This window comes from Polistes fuscatus, unplaced genomic scaffold (assembly GCF_010416935.1).
Source record: "Polistes fuscatus isolate 324 unplaced genomic scaffold, CU_Pfus_HIC Scaffold21, whole genome shotgun sequence".
Taxonomy (NCBI): domain Eukaryota; kingdom Metazoa; phylum Arthropoda; class Insecta; order Hymenoptera; family Vespidae; genus Polistes; species Polistes fuscatus.
The window spans coordinates 272433-290169 of NW_025113098.1; the positions used below are offsets into that span (position 1 = coordinate 272433).

At 30.9% G+C, this 17737-nt stretch overlaps 5 protein-coding genes across 7 annotated transcripts; 3 read left to right on the forward strand and 2 right to left on the reverse strand.

Annotated features, from left to right (window-relative positions):
- On the forward strand, positions 1–1554 carry LOC122517776. The gene is made up of 3 exons (XM_043636335.1): positions 1–223; positions 306–904; positions 1131–1554. The coding sequence occupies exons 2-3, from the start codon at positions 320–322 to the stop codon at positions 1431–1433; spliced, it is 888 nt and encodes a 295-aa protein (XP_043492270.1). The 5' UTR covers positions 1–223; positions 306–319; the 3' UTR covers positions 1434–1554.
- Positions 1555–2237: 683 nt separating this feature from the next.
- On the forward strand, positions 2238–5569 carry LOC122517762 (exocyst complex component 1). Of its 2 annotated transcripts, none has more exons than XM_043636310.1 (10): positions 2238–2503; positions 2668–2895; positions 2979–3215; positions 3306–3540; positions 3610–3827; positions 3910–4100; positions 4183–4550; positions 4623–4768; positions 5054–5248; positions 5349–5569. In XM_043636310.1, exons 1-10 carry the CDS (start codon positions 2330–2332, stop codon positions 5499–5501), a joined length of 2145 nt encoding a protein of 714 aa, XP_043492245.1. In that variant the 5' UTR covers positions 2238–2329; the 3' UTR covers positions 5502–5569. The 2 variants fall into 2 exon arrangements, with proteins under 2 accessions (XP_043492245.1, XP_043492246.1); XM_043636311.1 differs by having other exon boundaries at positions 2413–2503; positions 2650–2895.
- An 869-nt stretch (positions 5570–6438) lies between these two features.
- Positions 6439–10825, reverse strand: LOC122517758 (ubiquitin-protein ligase E3C). The gene is made up of 5 exons (XM_043636304.1): positions 10398–10825; positions 9708–10167; positions 9087–9622; positions 6947–8997; positions 6439–6874 (listed from the first exon to the last, which is right to left on the reverse strand). Exons 2-5 carry the CDS (start codon positions 10121–10123, stop codon positions 6707–6709), a joined length of 3171 nt encoding a protein of 1056 aa, XP_043492239.1. The 5' UTR covers positions 10124–10167; positions 10398–10825; the 3' UTR covers positions 6439–6706.
- A 376-nt stretch (positions 10826–11201) lies between these two features.
- LOC122517763 (TAF5-like RNA polymerase II p300/CBP-associated factor-associated factor 65 kDa subunit 5L) lies at positions 11202–14540 on the reverse strand. Of its 2 annotated transcripts, none has more exons than XM_043636312.1 (9): positions 14362–14540; positions 14127–14287; positions 13617–13956; positions 13313–13545; positions 12835–13170; positions 12054–12201; positions 11768–11936; positions 11449–11632; positions 11202–11364 (listed from the first exon to the last, which is right to left on the reverse strand). In XM_043636312.1, exons 1-9 carry the CDS (start codon positions 14434–14436, stop codon positions 11241–11243), a joined length of 1770 nt encoding a protein of 589 aa, XP_043492247.1. In that variant the 5' UTR covers positions 14437–14540; the 3' UTR covers positions 11202–11240. The 2 variants fall into 2 exon arrangements, with proteins under 2 accessions (XP_043492247.1, XP_043492248.1); XM_043636313.1 differs by lacking the exon at positions 14362–14540 and having other exon boundaries at positions 13617–13864; positions 13944–13956; positions 14127–14204.
- A 75-nt stretch (positions 14541–14615) lies between these two features.
- Positions 14616–17415, forward strand: LOC122517761 (general transcription and DNA repair factor IIH helicase subunit XPB). The gene has a single exon (XM_043636309.1). It carries the CDS (start codon positions 14751–14753, stop codon positions 17148–17150), a length of 2400 nt encoding a protein of 799 aa, XP_043492244.1. The 5' UTR covers positions 14616–14750; the 3' UTR covers positions 17151–17415.
- Positions 17416–17737: the final 322 nt, after the last annotated feature.

The window sequence follows — 17737 nt, forward strand, 5'->3', positions numbered from 1 at the left end:
CTATCTAGTTATATATATTTTTATATAGAAACGTGTGGATTATGACGCGTTGTTGACTGTTTCTAAGGCAACCAGCCACCTGTAAAGGTGTCGATAATCGCACGTAGCAATGATTTTACCCACAGGTGTATTACAGTCTTCTTACTTGTACAAAATGGTTGTTGACTGGATAAATATTCGTTTGTTTTATTTCCATAAAATTACATATCGCGTATTCTTATAGGTACGATTATATTTAAGGAAAAAAAAAATAGAAAAGTGTATAAAACAAATTTAATATTAATATTATTATACTATAACATAAGATAAGGATACTAGAATGGGTGACACGAGTAACGAGTACAAAACATCGATATTTGATGCTGTGGAATTACAAGTAAACGGTATATTAAATCCCACGTTACACGAACACAGTCTTTTGCAAAGCTTTGTAAGCGTAGGCATCGATAATACAGATGCGAAACAATCTAATGAAGAATTTAAGAACGTAAGTAATAAAACACGTGCAAGACATTGTCTTGGAAAAAATGAAGAGAACAATGATCTCGATAATCGAGAAACGGATAATGGCGATTCGAATAAAACGAAAAGGACGAATAAACGATTTAAGGAGAAAATGGATACGTCTTTTATAGAAGTTCAAGTTCAGATGCAAAAATCAAGACTGAAACAAAGAAGCAATAATGCTCCGCGTCAAGAAGAAATTTATACCGATAAAGATCGTGCTGCTGCTGTTAATATGGGTAGCAAGGATATTAAACAATCCCTGAAGCAAAAAAAACGGCAAGACCGCGATAAGAGTCCATTAATTTCGGATACTGCCGAGCCTGGTTCTGTTCTAGAATTAGGAAAACGTGAAATGCGACTTGGCAACGTCAATGCCGCATTTAATTTTATTAATAAGGTTTACGAGAAAATCAAATATAGAAGAATAATTGAAACTTTGATTATTTTCAATTTGTATTAGTTTTTCTAGCTATCTCTATCTCTCTCAGTTTTACATAGATATGTAAATAAAATACTGAAACCATACCTAAAATTATAATCTTACAATTAATATATATAATATTAAGATTATTTATAACATACGATTGTTTGATGTTTTATTTTAATTTTTTCATTTGTTCTAGGCATTGGAGTTGAGCCCTAATGATGCTAATGCTTTGATTGCACGAAGCAAATGTTATCTTTTACTGGGTAATCCACAAAACGCATTGCAGGATGCTGAAACTGCATTGCAATGTAAATTAAAGGATTCGGTGAACGCACGTGCGGTATATTATAAAGCGGAAGCTTTATATTACCTTGGAGACTTCGAAATGAGCTTGGTATACTATTACCGTGGAATGAAAATGCGACCAGAGTTTGGACAATTCCGATTAGGAGTACAGAAAGCGAAAGATGCAATACGTAACATATTGAATCACGGTTAGCAAAGATTATTGTGTAATATTTACAAGTTGACATGATACCGATTTTTGATTTGTTCATATTCTGTTGATAATTTTCTAATGCGTGTATCTTCTTCATTAAATTTTTGATCTTATGATTGAATTTGTCGAAGGATTTATTTTTTGAATGACCCAAACCTCTCTTGAAAATTATATTTTTTCCTCATCTAAAATGTATTTTATTCATTTTTCCGTTATAAGTATACTTCTTAGAATTTGACATAGAATTTCTTGGGAAAATTTGGATTCAACAATGGCGCCGAAAACCGATAAAATTGGAGAACTACTACTTGATTCAAATCATTACAAAACGTATTAAAAACTATGCAAATAAAATACATACACTTTTCTATTTTATTATTAAAATATATTATAACGTAATTTAGTATTTTATTTAATATTATATTAACACTAGATTTACCAGACCAATCAAAATGACTGATCTTGCAATTTCAATTTAAAATTTCTACTGCATGTAACATTTTCTTTCCGTAATGATATTATGATTTTTATAACTAAAACTAAAGAATCAGTTTTACGAACTTTATATTATCTTATATATATTCGTAACAAATACATATTTTGCTACTGCTATTTTTACCTCGCTCTAAGCACTTTTTTTAAAGATCAGTCATTTTGGTTGATTTTGGTAGAAATAATATATCAAAATAGTTGGTAAATCTAATGTTAACCTAAAATACCTTTCTAAAAATAACCTAAAAAACCTTCATATTTTACCGCCTGCGCAGAACATCTTGCGCACAACGTACAAAGTAATTTCCTTACCACTGACGCATGCATGCATTGCATGTTTGTATGCATGTCAGCAGTATAATTTCTAATGACAATCGTTGACAGGCAATACGTGTATTAGACATATGATGGATTATGTTCCAGAACTTGTAATACCACCCACTACATCCGATTATCAACCTATTACAGAAAAAGAAGCATCCGATTTAAAACAATTAATAGAAGGTTGCGACTATGCTGTTTCAAATGCTGAACTTTTTATGGAAACACTTTCTAAGGATCTATCCATACTTGATGGGGTAATATGTCAATTGTATTTAATGATTACGAATTTACCAATACAACTTTTAATGAATTTACAAATTCATACAACGTTTATACTATTAATAACATAATAATTAACAACCCACAATTATTTGTTATTATGCTTTATCATTATGTAAAGCATAAAATGTGTTTATAGGAAAATGTACGGCTAGTATTAGGTTCCGAGCCTCAAGTGGCTCAATTAATGAAAAGTATAGAGGCTGCGGTAGAAGAAGCATCTATGGTCGAAGCGCGTCTTGCGGCTTATGACGAAGCACTTGGAAGGATTAGAGAAGTTATGGCACGCGTGGGACAAAAGAATCAAGCTATACATACTGCTAACAATAATGCTAGTTTCTTATTAGAACAATTAAGTACAGCGATTGTAAGTATACGAGTAAAAAGTGTTCATTGTAAGACCTTTCGAAGAACATTTTTTCTATTAATATTTTGTATTATTTATTGTAGTCGCAGCTTGATATACCTGTAAATTATCAGCGCATTTTAAATGAAGCCGAATTGCCAGGTGGACGAGAAGAACTTAGTCTTGCAGGAATATCACTTTTGAAAGCAATGACAGCACCTTTACCGCTCGGCCTTGATAAATTAAGCGCAGTAACCGAACAAAAGAAACGTCTAGAAAAACTGAAAACAAAGTTTTCCGTCATCGTTGCTAGACATTTGAATAATCTTTTCATACATTTGGTTAATTGCTCTTTTCTTTTTTTAAATTTGCATGAAAAAATTATTTATTGTTTCCTTTAAATTAATAACATTTATATTTTATATTTATAGGGTAACGATATAGAAAATATAAATTCTTCTGAATTAATTCTTCCAACGCACGAAGCTGTTCATCACGAATTAGAGCCATATACTGAATTAATGCAATTATTAAGAGCTTTAGATAATAAAGCTTTCATGCAACTTGCTAAAGTATATAGGGATACAATGAGTAAATTGTATAAGAGGGATTTAAAACACTTTTTTGAAATAGCAAAAAATAAGCTCATCAGCAAACGACTGCAAGGTATAAAATTTTACATTTTTCACATATTATTTATCAAATAAATCATATGTTATTGATATTACTTTTTAGCTCATGCTTCCAAAGGTAGCGGACAAAAAGCTGAAGACTTAATTAATCCAGCACCCATGTGTCTTCTTAGCGCAGAAGTTTGGCCACCTATAAGTGAAGGCCGTTTCTTAGACATGGTATTAGATGGCGTATTATCTCAAATGCAGCCTGTATGTCTCGCGGAACAAGCTTTTTGTATTTCATTTCTTCAATTAGATTCAGTTCTTACACCTTCAAATGTAAGATATGTTATGCTATTATAATATTATTTTATATTATTAATCCAATTTTATAATATAAATATTAGAAAAATTTTATTAGAGCAATGAAATGGAAGAAACAGAAAGTGTAAATAATGGCGCAGCGAGTCCTGGCTCGGTAACTTCAACGGCAAGTAAAAAATTAGAGCGGCAAGTAAATGAAGAAGTACGTGCTACAATGTCAGCTATATTTCCATCTTTGGAAACTGAATTAAATAACTTTATTGCTTTCCTAGACAAAGTTGATAGTTTGTGAGTACTTTTATATCATATAAAATCAAAATATCACAAATATATTTTGTGTATGTATTCAACATTATTACATTATTTTTAGTTGGTGTATGTACGTCTTAGTTCGTTTATCGCAACATGTTATGTCAGCTCAAGATACCGGATCCTTTTTATCGATGACTTTTGCATCTGCCTTGATTCAAGTGAAAAGGGGTTTTGATAAATTTATGCAAGCACAGCAACATTCGATTTTAACGGATACTAAAGTTAATCGACGACATAAATGTGGTATATTGCCATACGTTGCTAATTTTGGGCTTTTTGCAAAAACAGCGGAGAAAATTTTCAAACATTCCGATAGAAAAGTCGATTTAGAAAAATGGTATACGAAATTGGTTGGCACGATATTTGAAGCTATTGTTATTCATAGTAAAGAACATCATAAAACACCACCCGAAGTTATAAAAATGGGTAAGAAATTTTAATCCTTACATTTTATCCTAATGTTTTTTGAAGCTTACTTCAATTTTCTTTTTACTTCAGAAAACTTCCATCATATGTACGATCTCTTATCCCAAGTAAAGATCTCAGTATTAGATCAAGAACGCAAGGAAGCCAAACAAAGATATCAAGAAGCACTTCGTGCTTATGTCATACAATATTTTGGTAGACCACTAGAAAAACTTAATGTTAGTTTTAATGTATATGCATGTGAATTGTATCAAATGTATATCCTGTATATTCTATATACAGTATATCATATGCGGAGACAAAAGGAAAGGGTCCGATATTTTAAGGGCTTATAGTGGCAAATTTCTTTTTTAAGCAAATTTCTCTGCGTGCATTCAATACTGTGTATTATAAAATAGTCCTTAAAATATTAGACCCTTTTCTTTTATTCAAACATTTTTTTTTATATATATCCAATTTAAATGAGATTTAAAAAGATAATTCAATAACGATCAAATTCTCAGCTATTTTTTGAGGGTGTACAAGCAAAAGTTGGAGCTGGTGTAAAAGAATCAGAGATTAGTTATCAAATGGCTTTCAGTAAATTAGAACTTCGACGAGTTATAAAGGAATATCCTGCTCGAGAAGTAAAAAAAGGTTTAGAAAATTTGTACCGAAAAGTTGAGAAGCATCTATGCGAAGAAGAAAATTTATTGCAGGTTATTTTCAATAGCAACATTATTTAATATATATTAAATGTATTATATTGTTGTAAATATTCTATAGATTAAATGAAAATAATCTCTATTAATTACATAGGTTGTTTGGCGTGAAATGCAAGGAGAATTTATCGCCCAGTACATATACATTGAAGAATTGGTGCGACGTTGTTATCCGGACAGTATGGTGACGCTTGAATTTACGACTCAGGATATATTAGAATTTTTTTCAGAAATTGCCCGATCGCATTAACAATAAGTTTTAACTTGTAATGTTTGATACAATTGTATTAAACAATCTAAATATTCTTTAACGTATAATTATACGTATTACGGTTTATATATCTATGCAATATGATATAAAATAATATTTATGATTATTTTAATATTATTGTCTTTTTCTTTTATCTTAGCAATCGATACTATTCGATCGAATTATTATTATGATAATGATATATTTATTTATAAAGTGCACGACAGAAACAAAGTTTTAAGTTATTTTATTTACACTGAATAAATGGCTTATAAACATTCATCGTAAATATAAAACATGAAAATATACACAATTTACAGTTGTAGGCCATGGGCAGAAAAATTGACAAATACGTGCGCACAAAGAGCGATGACTTATTTTTAAATTACTTCGAGCAACCTCGTTTCTTTTATTCGATAATGGACAAATATTTTGATATACATCAGAGAAATAAAAAATAATGAAATTTTTGTTTATTAAATTCATAATTTTTTGATATATTGATATATACCATACTATTTGTATAATTTTTAACACGAAAAAGTTACTCCAAGTATTATATTAAAGTAATTCACTCTTAGTGAATTCCGTAATGTCGCTTAGATCAGAGGTATTTTCTAGCAAAATGTATAGATAGATCGTTTACATTATAATTACCACTATAGACCACAATATTTCCAATCATATTTCGAGTAAATTGATGGAAATATAAATCTGTATTCGTAATTATTATATCATTTTGTCTGTAACATACATACGTATTACTGCAATACATCCGCCATGTTAATACAAATAGTATAATTCGTCGTTTGATATCGGTAGCACTTTTAATCGTAGCTAGACAAATACTAGACAACAAACATTAACTATATAGTTGGCCCCTCCTAACAGTGTCATATATTTTTTAGTGCCTTCCTTAATACACTTTTTATATTTCTTCCTACTTATTAATGTAAGTTTCTTGACTTTGTATCAATACTTAAATTTCAGAATCTGTCTATAATCTAAAACAATATATTTATATATGATGCATACGAAGCATTCGGTAAATAAATTTGTTGAACGAACTTTTAAACTGCACCCATTAACAAAATACATCAATATGATTCCAATTATTTATAGATTACACAGAATAACTATACTATATTGTGCATACACATCAATATTCTTGTTGCAACTTGTAAAATTACTTTCAAAATACAGCTTTAGCTGAGTTCAAATCCTGCACCAGCTTCTATAGCATATAGAAGTTTTTCCCTTAACGTTTTTTCATTAGGAAAGTCAGGAAGTTTTAGAAGATTCATGCAGGTACTAGAAGTTGGCAAGCGGTCTACGGTGCCAGCATGTTGGATACAAAAGGGTGGATCAAGTTCCTGAATAGTAAGATAAAAAAAGTCAATTACGATAATGAAATTTGACGAATAATTATGAGCATAATGTCATACCTTAAATCCAAGAAGAGGTGGCCTGCTACAGCTTGTTACAAATTTCAACAGTTTACTTTTTTGTTGATCGTTAAATTCATTTACAACTTTCCAAAAGGCAGTGATAGTTGGATGATCGGGTGTATATCCTCCGGTGTAATTTGTATGTAATTTTAAATCATTCACATCTACAGGAATTTGAGCTCCCGATATTAATACTTGAAGTTCTTTGTTATTAAACATTTGTAACCATTCTAAGGGAACTACACTGCCAATACCTTGCTTAAATGCATAGCATTGTGCCCTAATTTGTTTGTTCAATTTATAATCCGCCATCAAATGTATGTATTCGATACGATTATGATTAGTGACGGGAATATTAGCACCACTTGGTTTTAATTCATCTATTCTTTTTTCTCCTAATTCATCAGATAGTACAGTAAAATCCAATTCTAAATCAGTAACATCTCCTTTATAACTTTTCAATGATAAAAGATTCGTATACATGATTGGATCCAGAGAAGCTAAATGATGAGCGTCAACGTCAGATTGAAGCCCAACGATTTTTGATAGGAAAAATTCAGCAAATGGTAACTCTACTAATAAATTTTCATACAATGCTTTTCCAAGAATTCTACCAATAAAATAATAATGTTTTTGGAAATCATCCATTAACAAATGTACCGTTGGATTTGGATAAAGCATATTGTCTTTTGTATGTTTAAAAAATCCTCTATTAGGATCAAAACTTGTTTTCAATAATTCTGATAAGAATTCTCTAAACAATCCTCCACCATCTACACCAGACTCTTCTAATCCAGCTGTATTAACGAATTGAACGCGCATTTTTAATCTTAATTCTGGTTCATTCTCTGGAGATAATTTTTCAAATGTGTCTTCATACAAATAATTTCTTCTTACAGTTATTTGGATAGATGGTTTATAAGCAAAGTGAGTAAACTCACCTTGCTGTTCCGTTTTATCGTGATAAATTAATGATTGAAATACTACAACACGATCATTGAATGGTATAACAAAAGGCATCTCACGAAGTAGTGTTAAAGTTCTAACTTCTTTTGCCGACAAAGGTGGACCTTCTTTCAGATCTTCGCGAGTTAAACCTCTAAGTCCTTGAAATGGTACATAGCCTCTAAGTCTGCGTCTTCGAAATGTAAAGTCTTGCGGCTTATCTATAGGAATGACTATATTTGATGTAATCCAATGATCCGGAGGACAAAATGGTCTTCTTAAATTTCTTGTATGTAATTGACGTAACAGACCAACAGTAACTTTAAATAAATGTGTCCTTATGTGTGTTACTAGTGTCGTTCGCATTGCATATGACGAGCCCAAAGCATTCTTATAATCTTCTCCGATAGTTGGTCTTGTATCGGGAAAAGCAAGTTCAACCAAACCCAGGCATACTTCTTTTAAATGAATAGATAATGTCACTAATTCTGTTGTAGTAAACGGCATAGCCTGTTGAGTATTGTCATTTGATATTTGATCTGATTCTTTAATAAAAAACTCTGAATCGTGTAACGTTGCAATAAGTAAAGAAAACAATGAGCAAAACACATCTAGCAATGGAACTATCTTTTTTGAATCCTCCGCAGAAAGAGGTATACCACGTGAAATGACTTGCAGTAACGGAGCAGCTCCTCCAAATATAGATGTTTGATGCACCGATAACAATGCTGTCCATAGATATTTTAAAAATTCTGGTTTAAAAGCAAGCATGTACAATAGCTTGTACTTGTGTGTAGCTAGCTTATTGTGAATTAATAAGTTATGGCATAATTCACACAACGGTTGTAGTATTGTAAGATCCTGACCTTGATCAAGTATTTGAAGTATACGATAGACGTGCTGCTGTTCGTTAAGCATGTTGATACATTCTTGCAGAATATCACCTTCTTCCATATCAAGCATACTGGTATTATATTCGTTATCCGAGTCTTCCATGTCTTCTACTTGTTCATCTGTGATTATTTCAGCAGGTATAATAGCAGAACTCATTGCAGCGAGAATCTGGAGGTAACTGATCGGAGTGATTTTTAACTTGGATAATGCTGTATCAACAACAAATTCATAATTAATATATCGTTATTATATTTTATAATATTTATTGAAATAATAACGGTCCAACTTGAATACTTACTGACTTGCTTTGATTCTAATGACAAAATTGAATATAGTAAACTCAATGTTGGTTCTATTCCTGATTGATTGATACAATTAATTAATTGTATGTATGGAAACTGTGGAAATTCTGCTAGAGCTGGTATAATAAACATTTTTATAGCACTGGATAATCTCGGCAATAATATGTTTTTACAAAATTCTTGTAAAATTAATATATTATGTTCATTTCTTGATTCCGAGGAAGAGACTAATTTCAAAGGTCGCTTTAGCATATCTAACAAGCATTTTGATATCGGCGTTGGAGCAATTGACGATGACTGTAACATAGGTGGAACTTTTTTGTCTATTAAAGCTCGTAATTGCTCAAAGTACCTATGTTTTATTAGATAAATGAATATATTGTAAAAATATGGATAACTATTTTTATGAAACATTTTCTCCGTAACTTCTTCGTCCGTAAAAACTTCCATCGCTCTTAATGGAATAGCCAATGAATACGCTCCCCCAATTGATATTTCGGAATTGTATTGCATGCAGATACGAAGAATCCATCTATGGTAATTAAAAATATGACATATAAATATATATAAATTTAATAAAATTAATAGAGATATTTAATATATAATAATAAGCTTACCGTAACCTCCATAACCATTCGGCACAATGTAAACATTTTAATTTAATTTCCTGTTGATGTTTAAGAAAATGTTGTAATATCAAAATAAGTCTGTTCGAGTCCAATGTGCGATTATAAAAAAATAATAATTTTCGAGTTTGCGATACTAGTTCCTCCAGAGTTAGACCTCTCTGTCCAATCGCTTGTTGCATTTTATCAAACTCTAATCTTACATGCATACGATTTATTTTCCTTATTACATAGCTACGAATATGAGCTTGTATTTTGACAGCAGCATCGTGCCTTTTACGTTGTTGCTGTCTCTTTAAACGTTCCAATTGTGCATGCTGAAGAAAAATTGCTTTATCATCTCTCTTGCTAGCACCGGATAAATTTTGTTGCGGTTTACGCCTGTAATCTCCTTCGAAACTATACATTTTCACTTCTGCTTATCAGATCAACATTCCTTATTTATAAGTTTCTGAAATTAGTTTTAATAACAATATGTTTATTTGTAAATTATTATTAATAACTACCTATAGTTGCAAAGAAATTTACTACAATTGTGAATTAAGCCGTATATAAACTAAATATATAAACTAAATATATAAACCATAATTGCATTAAATTACTTTATATATAAGATATAAGGCTAATTTCATTCTTTCACTTAATGTTATTAAGAAAAATTTAGTTAAAGGATTTACTCACTTTTATAACAACGTTGGCCAGTTATGATAAGTTAAAATCATATCATTAATTATTGGCAGGGGAATTTTCGAATTTATTTTTTGACTAACTTTTTTTTGCAAACCAGGTTAAAAGAGATAATATTATATTTATTTTTGTTCGTAGGATTCATTAACTTGAAGAAATATCTTGGTAACGATATATTATTAGGAATATATTTAAATACCTTCATATGTTAACAAAATATAATAATAATTTACTCGAAATTATAATTATACGTCCACTCATTCAATGATCGCCATAAACATATTTCAACAGTCATGTTGATCATATTGACAACGCGCACGCGTGCCAATACCAGGCTCGCCAATCCACAGGTAGGGTAAATGCATATTTATACATTTCTACCACCATTTCAAGCCGAATATGCACGTAACGCTATCTACCTACATACGTACTGCGTATGCGCCACGTCGTGTAACCAATAATAAGATTGAATTATAATAGTCATACTGCACATGCGTGAATTTATGATTGGCCAATGAATTACAAGTAGGGAGGGTATTATGAATTCAATGCAAATAATATTTTTAAAATAATATTTAAAATACATTTTTGGTTATTTTTTTTTTTTTATAGGATTACATATATAAATTGTCATAATTTGTTCCTTATACTGCATATAGATTATTATAAAGACTTTTCACAATATATCTCACAGAAATGAAATTTAGTTAAACGTTTACTGCTTATCTTATCAATTACTTTCTCTAATTGCATGTTAATTGATATACTATGAGATTAAAGATAAGTTTGTACCATATATTGTCATTTTATGGAGCTTTTATTAATATAATAAATGTTTCATGTAGTTCCGATACATATTAATGTATTGTTTTTTTTATAATATCGAAGAGAAAGAATACTCGAGCAATATGTCGAATATGTTTGAAAATTCTCTGTTTTGTTCGATGAAGTTTTTGATCCACTGCGAAACAAATGAATTAATTAATCAATAGTTACAATTAAATCATTGTTACTAATTGTAAATATTTAAGCAAATTACACTTACCTATTAGAAACTAAAATGTTATCTTGCGTGGACCACAAGCGAACTATACCATCTGCGCTGGCACTAGCAATATATTGCCCATCTAAACTCCAATCTACATTTATGATTGTATCTTGATGACCTTTAAGTTCAGTTAATAATGAACTAGTTGCTAGATCCCAAATTGCGATAGACTTATCATCTCCTATATAAAACAAATGAAATAAAAATTTATAAATAGTACACATGTGCAGAGGCGAGTACTATCATTTAATGAATGATAGTACTCACCATGAAATAATACGATTACATGGTATATTTGTTATATAAAGATTTTTACCAGCAGCAGCTAAATATTTTCCATTCGGACTAAAAGCTAAACTATAAATAGTCGATTGAGCCCCAACGTATACTCTTAACAAACTTGCATCATCTTTGTCCCACAATCTGATTGTTTTGTCCGCAGATCCTGTTGCTAAATAACGAGCATTTGGATGGAATTTTATACTCTGAAAATGATGTTATTATATTGCAAGAATTTCTTTTCTTCTTTTTTCAATGATATGTAATAGTAGTAGTAGTAGTAATAATAATAATAATAATAATATTAACAAAGTTGTACACACATTTACATCTAAAAAATGGCCTGCAAATATTCTTAAAGGAAATTTCCTATCTAAAGACCATAATTTTGCTGTTCTATCGTGAGATCCAGTTGCTATATATAAATTAAATATACTAGTATCCATGCACCATATAGGATAGTTGTGTCCGCTAGAAAAAAGAAATTTAATTATTTATTCCTAAAAGATATTTTCAAATAAATTATATTCAAAATAAATATCACAGTAATGTACAATATATAAATTATTGCCGAATTTGAGCATTTGAATTTCATGACCTGTTTAATATTTGCAATTTTCGATTGTATAATAAGTAATAAAGCTCGTTTTTAATATAAAGAAACACATGTATACGAATATTTTCAATAATAAGAATGTATGTATCCTCACTATGTTTTTATAATGATATATTATGACATACTTAATTCTGTGTGCTAACGATAAAATATTCAGTGATAATTACATGCGAAAAGAGTCACAAATCAATTCATAATAATATTGTTTAAATTATGCTATGTTACTTACTTATTGATTTTTCTCATCATTTTATAATCTTTTGCAAGATTAATTTATTTTTTTTTTTATAATCATATATTACAACCTTGCAACGTTGAGTTCAAATATATAAGATGAATCTGAAAGTATTTTCTTTTTTAAGGATTATTAATAAATTATGAATAAGTTGTTAATAAAGCAGGTCATATCGTCCAAAGTGCACAAATTCGTTATTACATACATTGTAATAGAGAAAAGACAAAAACAGTTATTAAAGAACTATACGTACTTATATATAGCAGCGCAAGTATAATCCTGTAATCTCCATACTCGCATATTTTTATCGCTAGATACTGTTAAGAGAAGATCTGAACTTGGAATAAATCGCATATCGTGTATTACATCGGTATGTCCCCTTAATACTATCGCTCCAGCTTCATCTTTAAAGAGATTGTTTTCGCTCCATTTACTTGAAGGTGAGGCATGACGAGCAAGAGTTACAGATGGTTCTCTAAAATCTGGCTTGACCAGTACTGTTTCGCTTGTACCCCATAATCTTATTTCAGCGGTGCTGAATCCTACAGCTACTTTATCTAAATTAGATGCTACTATTCCACAGCTTGCGCTGAAAATTGAAAAATATATTTAAAAAAATAATAACATTTATATAATATATATATAATATTTGATTATAAAATAACTTATTGTTTAGATTATTTGCTCAGTAATTACTACATTTAAAAGACTTATTGATAATATAAACTTACTTTTCAATAGCATTGTTAACGGTAAACATGCGTAATGGCTGCCAAGTATTATTTTGTATCAGTCGTATAGCCTCTTGTAATTCCCGCATTTCACGGTCAACTCCAGTTCCGCATGGTTGCTCTACGTGTCCATTAATTCCAATTTCAGAGCGCTGCCCTTTACTTTCATTTGAATCCGTATCCATTGGAATAGAATCTACTTTCTTAATTATAGAAACGTGTGTATTTATTATCTGTAAAAAAAAACAATATAGCAAATACAGTGTCAGATTTATATCTAACAAATATGATTACGACACGTTACCTGCATCAATGTTATATGCCCATGCTTTTTAAGAAATTGTTGAAGGCATACATGAGCTACATCTGATATATCCACTTTGTATTTCCTAGTTCTAAATGCATTTACTAATGGCCTTAATTCAATATCTTGTATAGAGAAGACACCGGAAAGTTCTTCTAAAAAACTTTTTTCCGTTTCGCTAATAAAGTCACCTTGATGAGATTTTAAAAATTGTACCGCGGCTTGTTTATTTCCAGCGTGTAACATTTCTAAATAAAGATGACAAAATACTGGATACAAAAGGCCTCTCAGTTCTGTTTTTATATTATCATTAAGTATGAAATTTACCCATGTTTTTAACCTAAAACATTTTCAAATGTAAATATATGTGTGTATATATATTGGAGATATCACACCGTTTTTTGGTATTTGAAAGATGGGAAAATGTTTTAAAAATAAAATTGAATTTGATAATAATGCTTACGAATGATTGCTACAAAAATAACGAATAAAAGAAATGAATAGACAAACCGTTCGTATGCTTGATCAGCAGCAACTGTATCGATAGTAATAGCACTGAAGACAATTGAATTATCTCGGGATATGCCCAATTTAACTGTTGCGTTAAGAGTCATTTCATCGCCGGTTTGGCAAATTGATTGATCGGATTTATAAAGAAATTCACCACCTTGCTATGTAAATAAACAAATAATTAGGGTTATGTTATAGTATTTAAGCAATCTGTTAACTTAACCACAAATTTTACCTGATAATGACGCCGTTTTAAATACGATTCGACCGTAGCATTTATTATTTCACTTTTGGAACGCTTCATTTTCATTTATCCCTCGATCGATGAGAATTTCGTTGGTTTGGACGATTTTACAAATTCATGAGAATCCTCGTTTAAGGGTATCAACTTCTAAATGGAATCAAATACAGCTGATGTGAGAATTTGTTTATTTTAATAAAATGTTTTAACAAAAGGGGCGCCACAAGCAACCACTATGCGAGGGCGCCACAAGCAACCACTATGCGAGGGCGCTAGTGTATTCCGTGTTTATTTCTAAGACGATCAAATAAGTTGGTTAGATTAGTTTTCTCTGAGGTCTTGTTCTTGTAGGTTTTCATTGAAATTTGAATTTTGTTTCAAGAATGGCGCCACCAAAACGTTTTAAAAAAGATAATGACAGAGGCAAATGGAAGAAAAGGAAAGAAGATCACGAAGAATGTATGGATGATGATTCTACCGATGTTGTAGAAACAGAAGGAATTCCGGATGCTGCTAAAACTGATATAGAAAAACAAGATGATGGTGTTTTAGAAGATGAATTTGGTGCCAAAGATTATCGTTCACAAATGACGTTAAAACCTGACTGTGAATCTAGGCCATTATGGGTAGCACCAAATGGACATATTTTCTTAGAATCTTTTTCACCGGTTTACAAACATGCGCATGACTTTTTGATAGCAATATCGGAACCTGTTTGTAGACCAGAACATATTCATGAATATAAACTAACGGCGTATTCTTTGTATGCTGCTGTTAGCGTGGGCCTTCAAACGCATGATATAATAGAATATTTGAAAAGATTGAGCAAAACTAGTATACCTAATGGTATTGTAGAATTTATAAAGTTATGTACATTGTCGTATGGAAAAGTGAAGCTTGTACTAAAGCGTAACAAGTATTTTGTGGAATCTCCATTTCCAGAAGTATTACAAACACTTTTGAAGGATCCTGTTATACAGCAATGCAGATTAAGAAAAAATGTAGACGATTTAGAGAAAGATGAAATTACAACGAACATTGAAAATAAGGGAAAGAGTATAAAATTTGGTGCTAAACCGTTACCAAGCGCTCAAGCAGTTACCGCTGCTAAGCAACCTGCTCCTGAAACCAAAGTCGATCAAACGCCATCAGAAATGGCTGCTATTCCCGAAGATATAACTACATTTTATGAAAAAATTGATAAAGAAGATGAAGACGAAGAAGAAGAATTAGAATTAAAAACAGTTAGCTTTGAAGTAAATCAAGAAAAAATTGAAGTTATACAGAAAAGGTGTATAGAATTGGAGTATCCATTACTAGCAGAATATGATTTTCGCAATGATAATGTAAATCCTGATATAAATATTGATTTAAAACCATCAGCAGTTCTGAGACCTTATCAAGAGAAAAGTTTGCGCAAAATGTTTGGCAACGGACGTGCTAGATCAGGCGTTATAGTTTTGCCATGCGGCGCAGGAAAAAGTTTAGTTGGCGTAACAGCTTGTTGTACGGTACGAAAGCGTGCTTTGGTACTCTGTAATTCTGGAGTATCTGTGGAACAATGGAAACAGCAATTTAAAATGTGGTCTACTGCTGATGATTCTATGATTTGTCGATTTACTAGCGAAGCCAAAGACAAACCTATGGGTTGTGGTATTTTAATTACTACTTATTCTATGATAACGCATACGCAAAAACGTTCCTGGGAGGCCGAGCAAACTATGCGATGGCTTCAAGAACAGGAATGGGGTATTATGGTTTTAGATGAAGTACATACGATTCCTGCTAAAATGTTTAGAAGAGTATTAACAATTGTACAGTCTCATTGTAAATTAGGATTAACAGCTACATTATTGCGAGAAGATGACAAAATCGCAGATCTCAATTTCTTAATTGGTCCTAAATTATATGAAGCTAATTGGTTGGAATTACAAAAGCGGGGATTCATAGCCAGAGTACAATGCGCCGAAGTATGGTGTCCTATGACGCCTGAATTTTATAGGGAATATCTTGTATGCAAAACAAATAGGAAACTATTATTGTATGTAATGAATCCAAATAAGTTTCGAAGTTGTCAATATTTGATTAGATACCACGAAAGACGTGGCGATAAAACAATAGTCTTCTCGGATAATGTATTTGCATTAAAACATTATGCTATTAAAATGAATAAACCTTATATTTATGGACCAACTAGCCAAAGCGAACGAATACAGATATTGCAAAATTTTAAGTTTAATACAAAAGTTAATACAATATTTGTCAGTAAAGTAGCCGATACTTCTTTCGATTTACCAGAAGCAAATGTATTAATTCAGATTTCTTCGCATGGCGGCTCCAGGCGTCAAGAAGCTCAACGATTGGGACGTATATTGAGAGCTAAAAAAGGTGCTATTGCGGAAGAATACAATGCCTTCTTTTATACATTAGTATCGCAAGATACTATGGAAATGAATTATTCAAGGAAACGTCAAAGATTTCTCGTTAATCAAGGTTACGCTTATAAAGTTATTACCAAGTTGGCAGGTATGGACGATGAACCAGATTTAATGTATGGTTTAAGAGAAGATCAAGGCCAGTTGTTGCAACAAGTCCTTACTGCCAGCGATATGGATGCAGACGAGGAAAGAATTCCTGGGGAAGGTATAAGATCGGTTACAATGAAGGCAGGAAATATGACGTCGCTATCAGGAGCAGATGATGCTGTCTACTATGAATATAAAAAAGCACCGAGTTCCTCGACAGCTAACAAACATCCGCTATTTAAAAAATTCAGGACTTAAGAGCTTTACAGTAGAATCTATAGTATCTTTACGGTGTATCGATACTACAATTGGTTTATAATATCCTATATTTATGAGTTGTAAGAATTGTAAGTGATATAAGATAAATCAAAGTTACAAAGCATGCTGCGTTACATCCTTGAAGATTTACAATTTACTTATAGATAGCATTAAATAAATCAAGTGTACTTTAAAAAGACGTAAGGTTGATAATGTTAAAAGTTAAACTGTATTTTTCATACACATTAAAAATATCTTTATACTATACTCTGATGTATTTGAATGAATTCACAGTTTTATGTGAATTGATATATGTAACATTTTGTAAATCAAATAAATTATTATAAATATTAATTATTTCGAAATGAGTATTTATATATAAGCAGAGCTTGAAGGAAACTGTTCAAATTTTCAATTAGTTTGCTATGAATAATATATTTTTGAGTAAACATGATTACATTTAAATAAGAGATATACATTATATGTTCGTTATAATAAAACAAACAAGATTAGTAATATTTATTGAAAAAATAATATATTATATAACTAACAAGCAGTGTAAGAGTTCAAGGAAAATCAATTTTTTA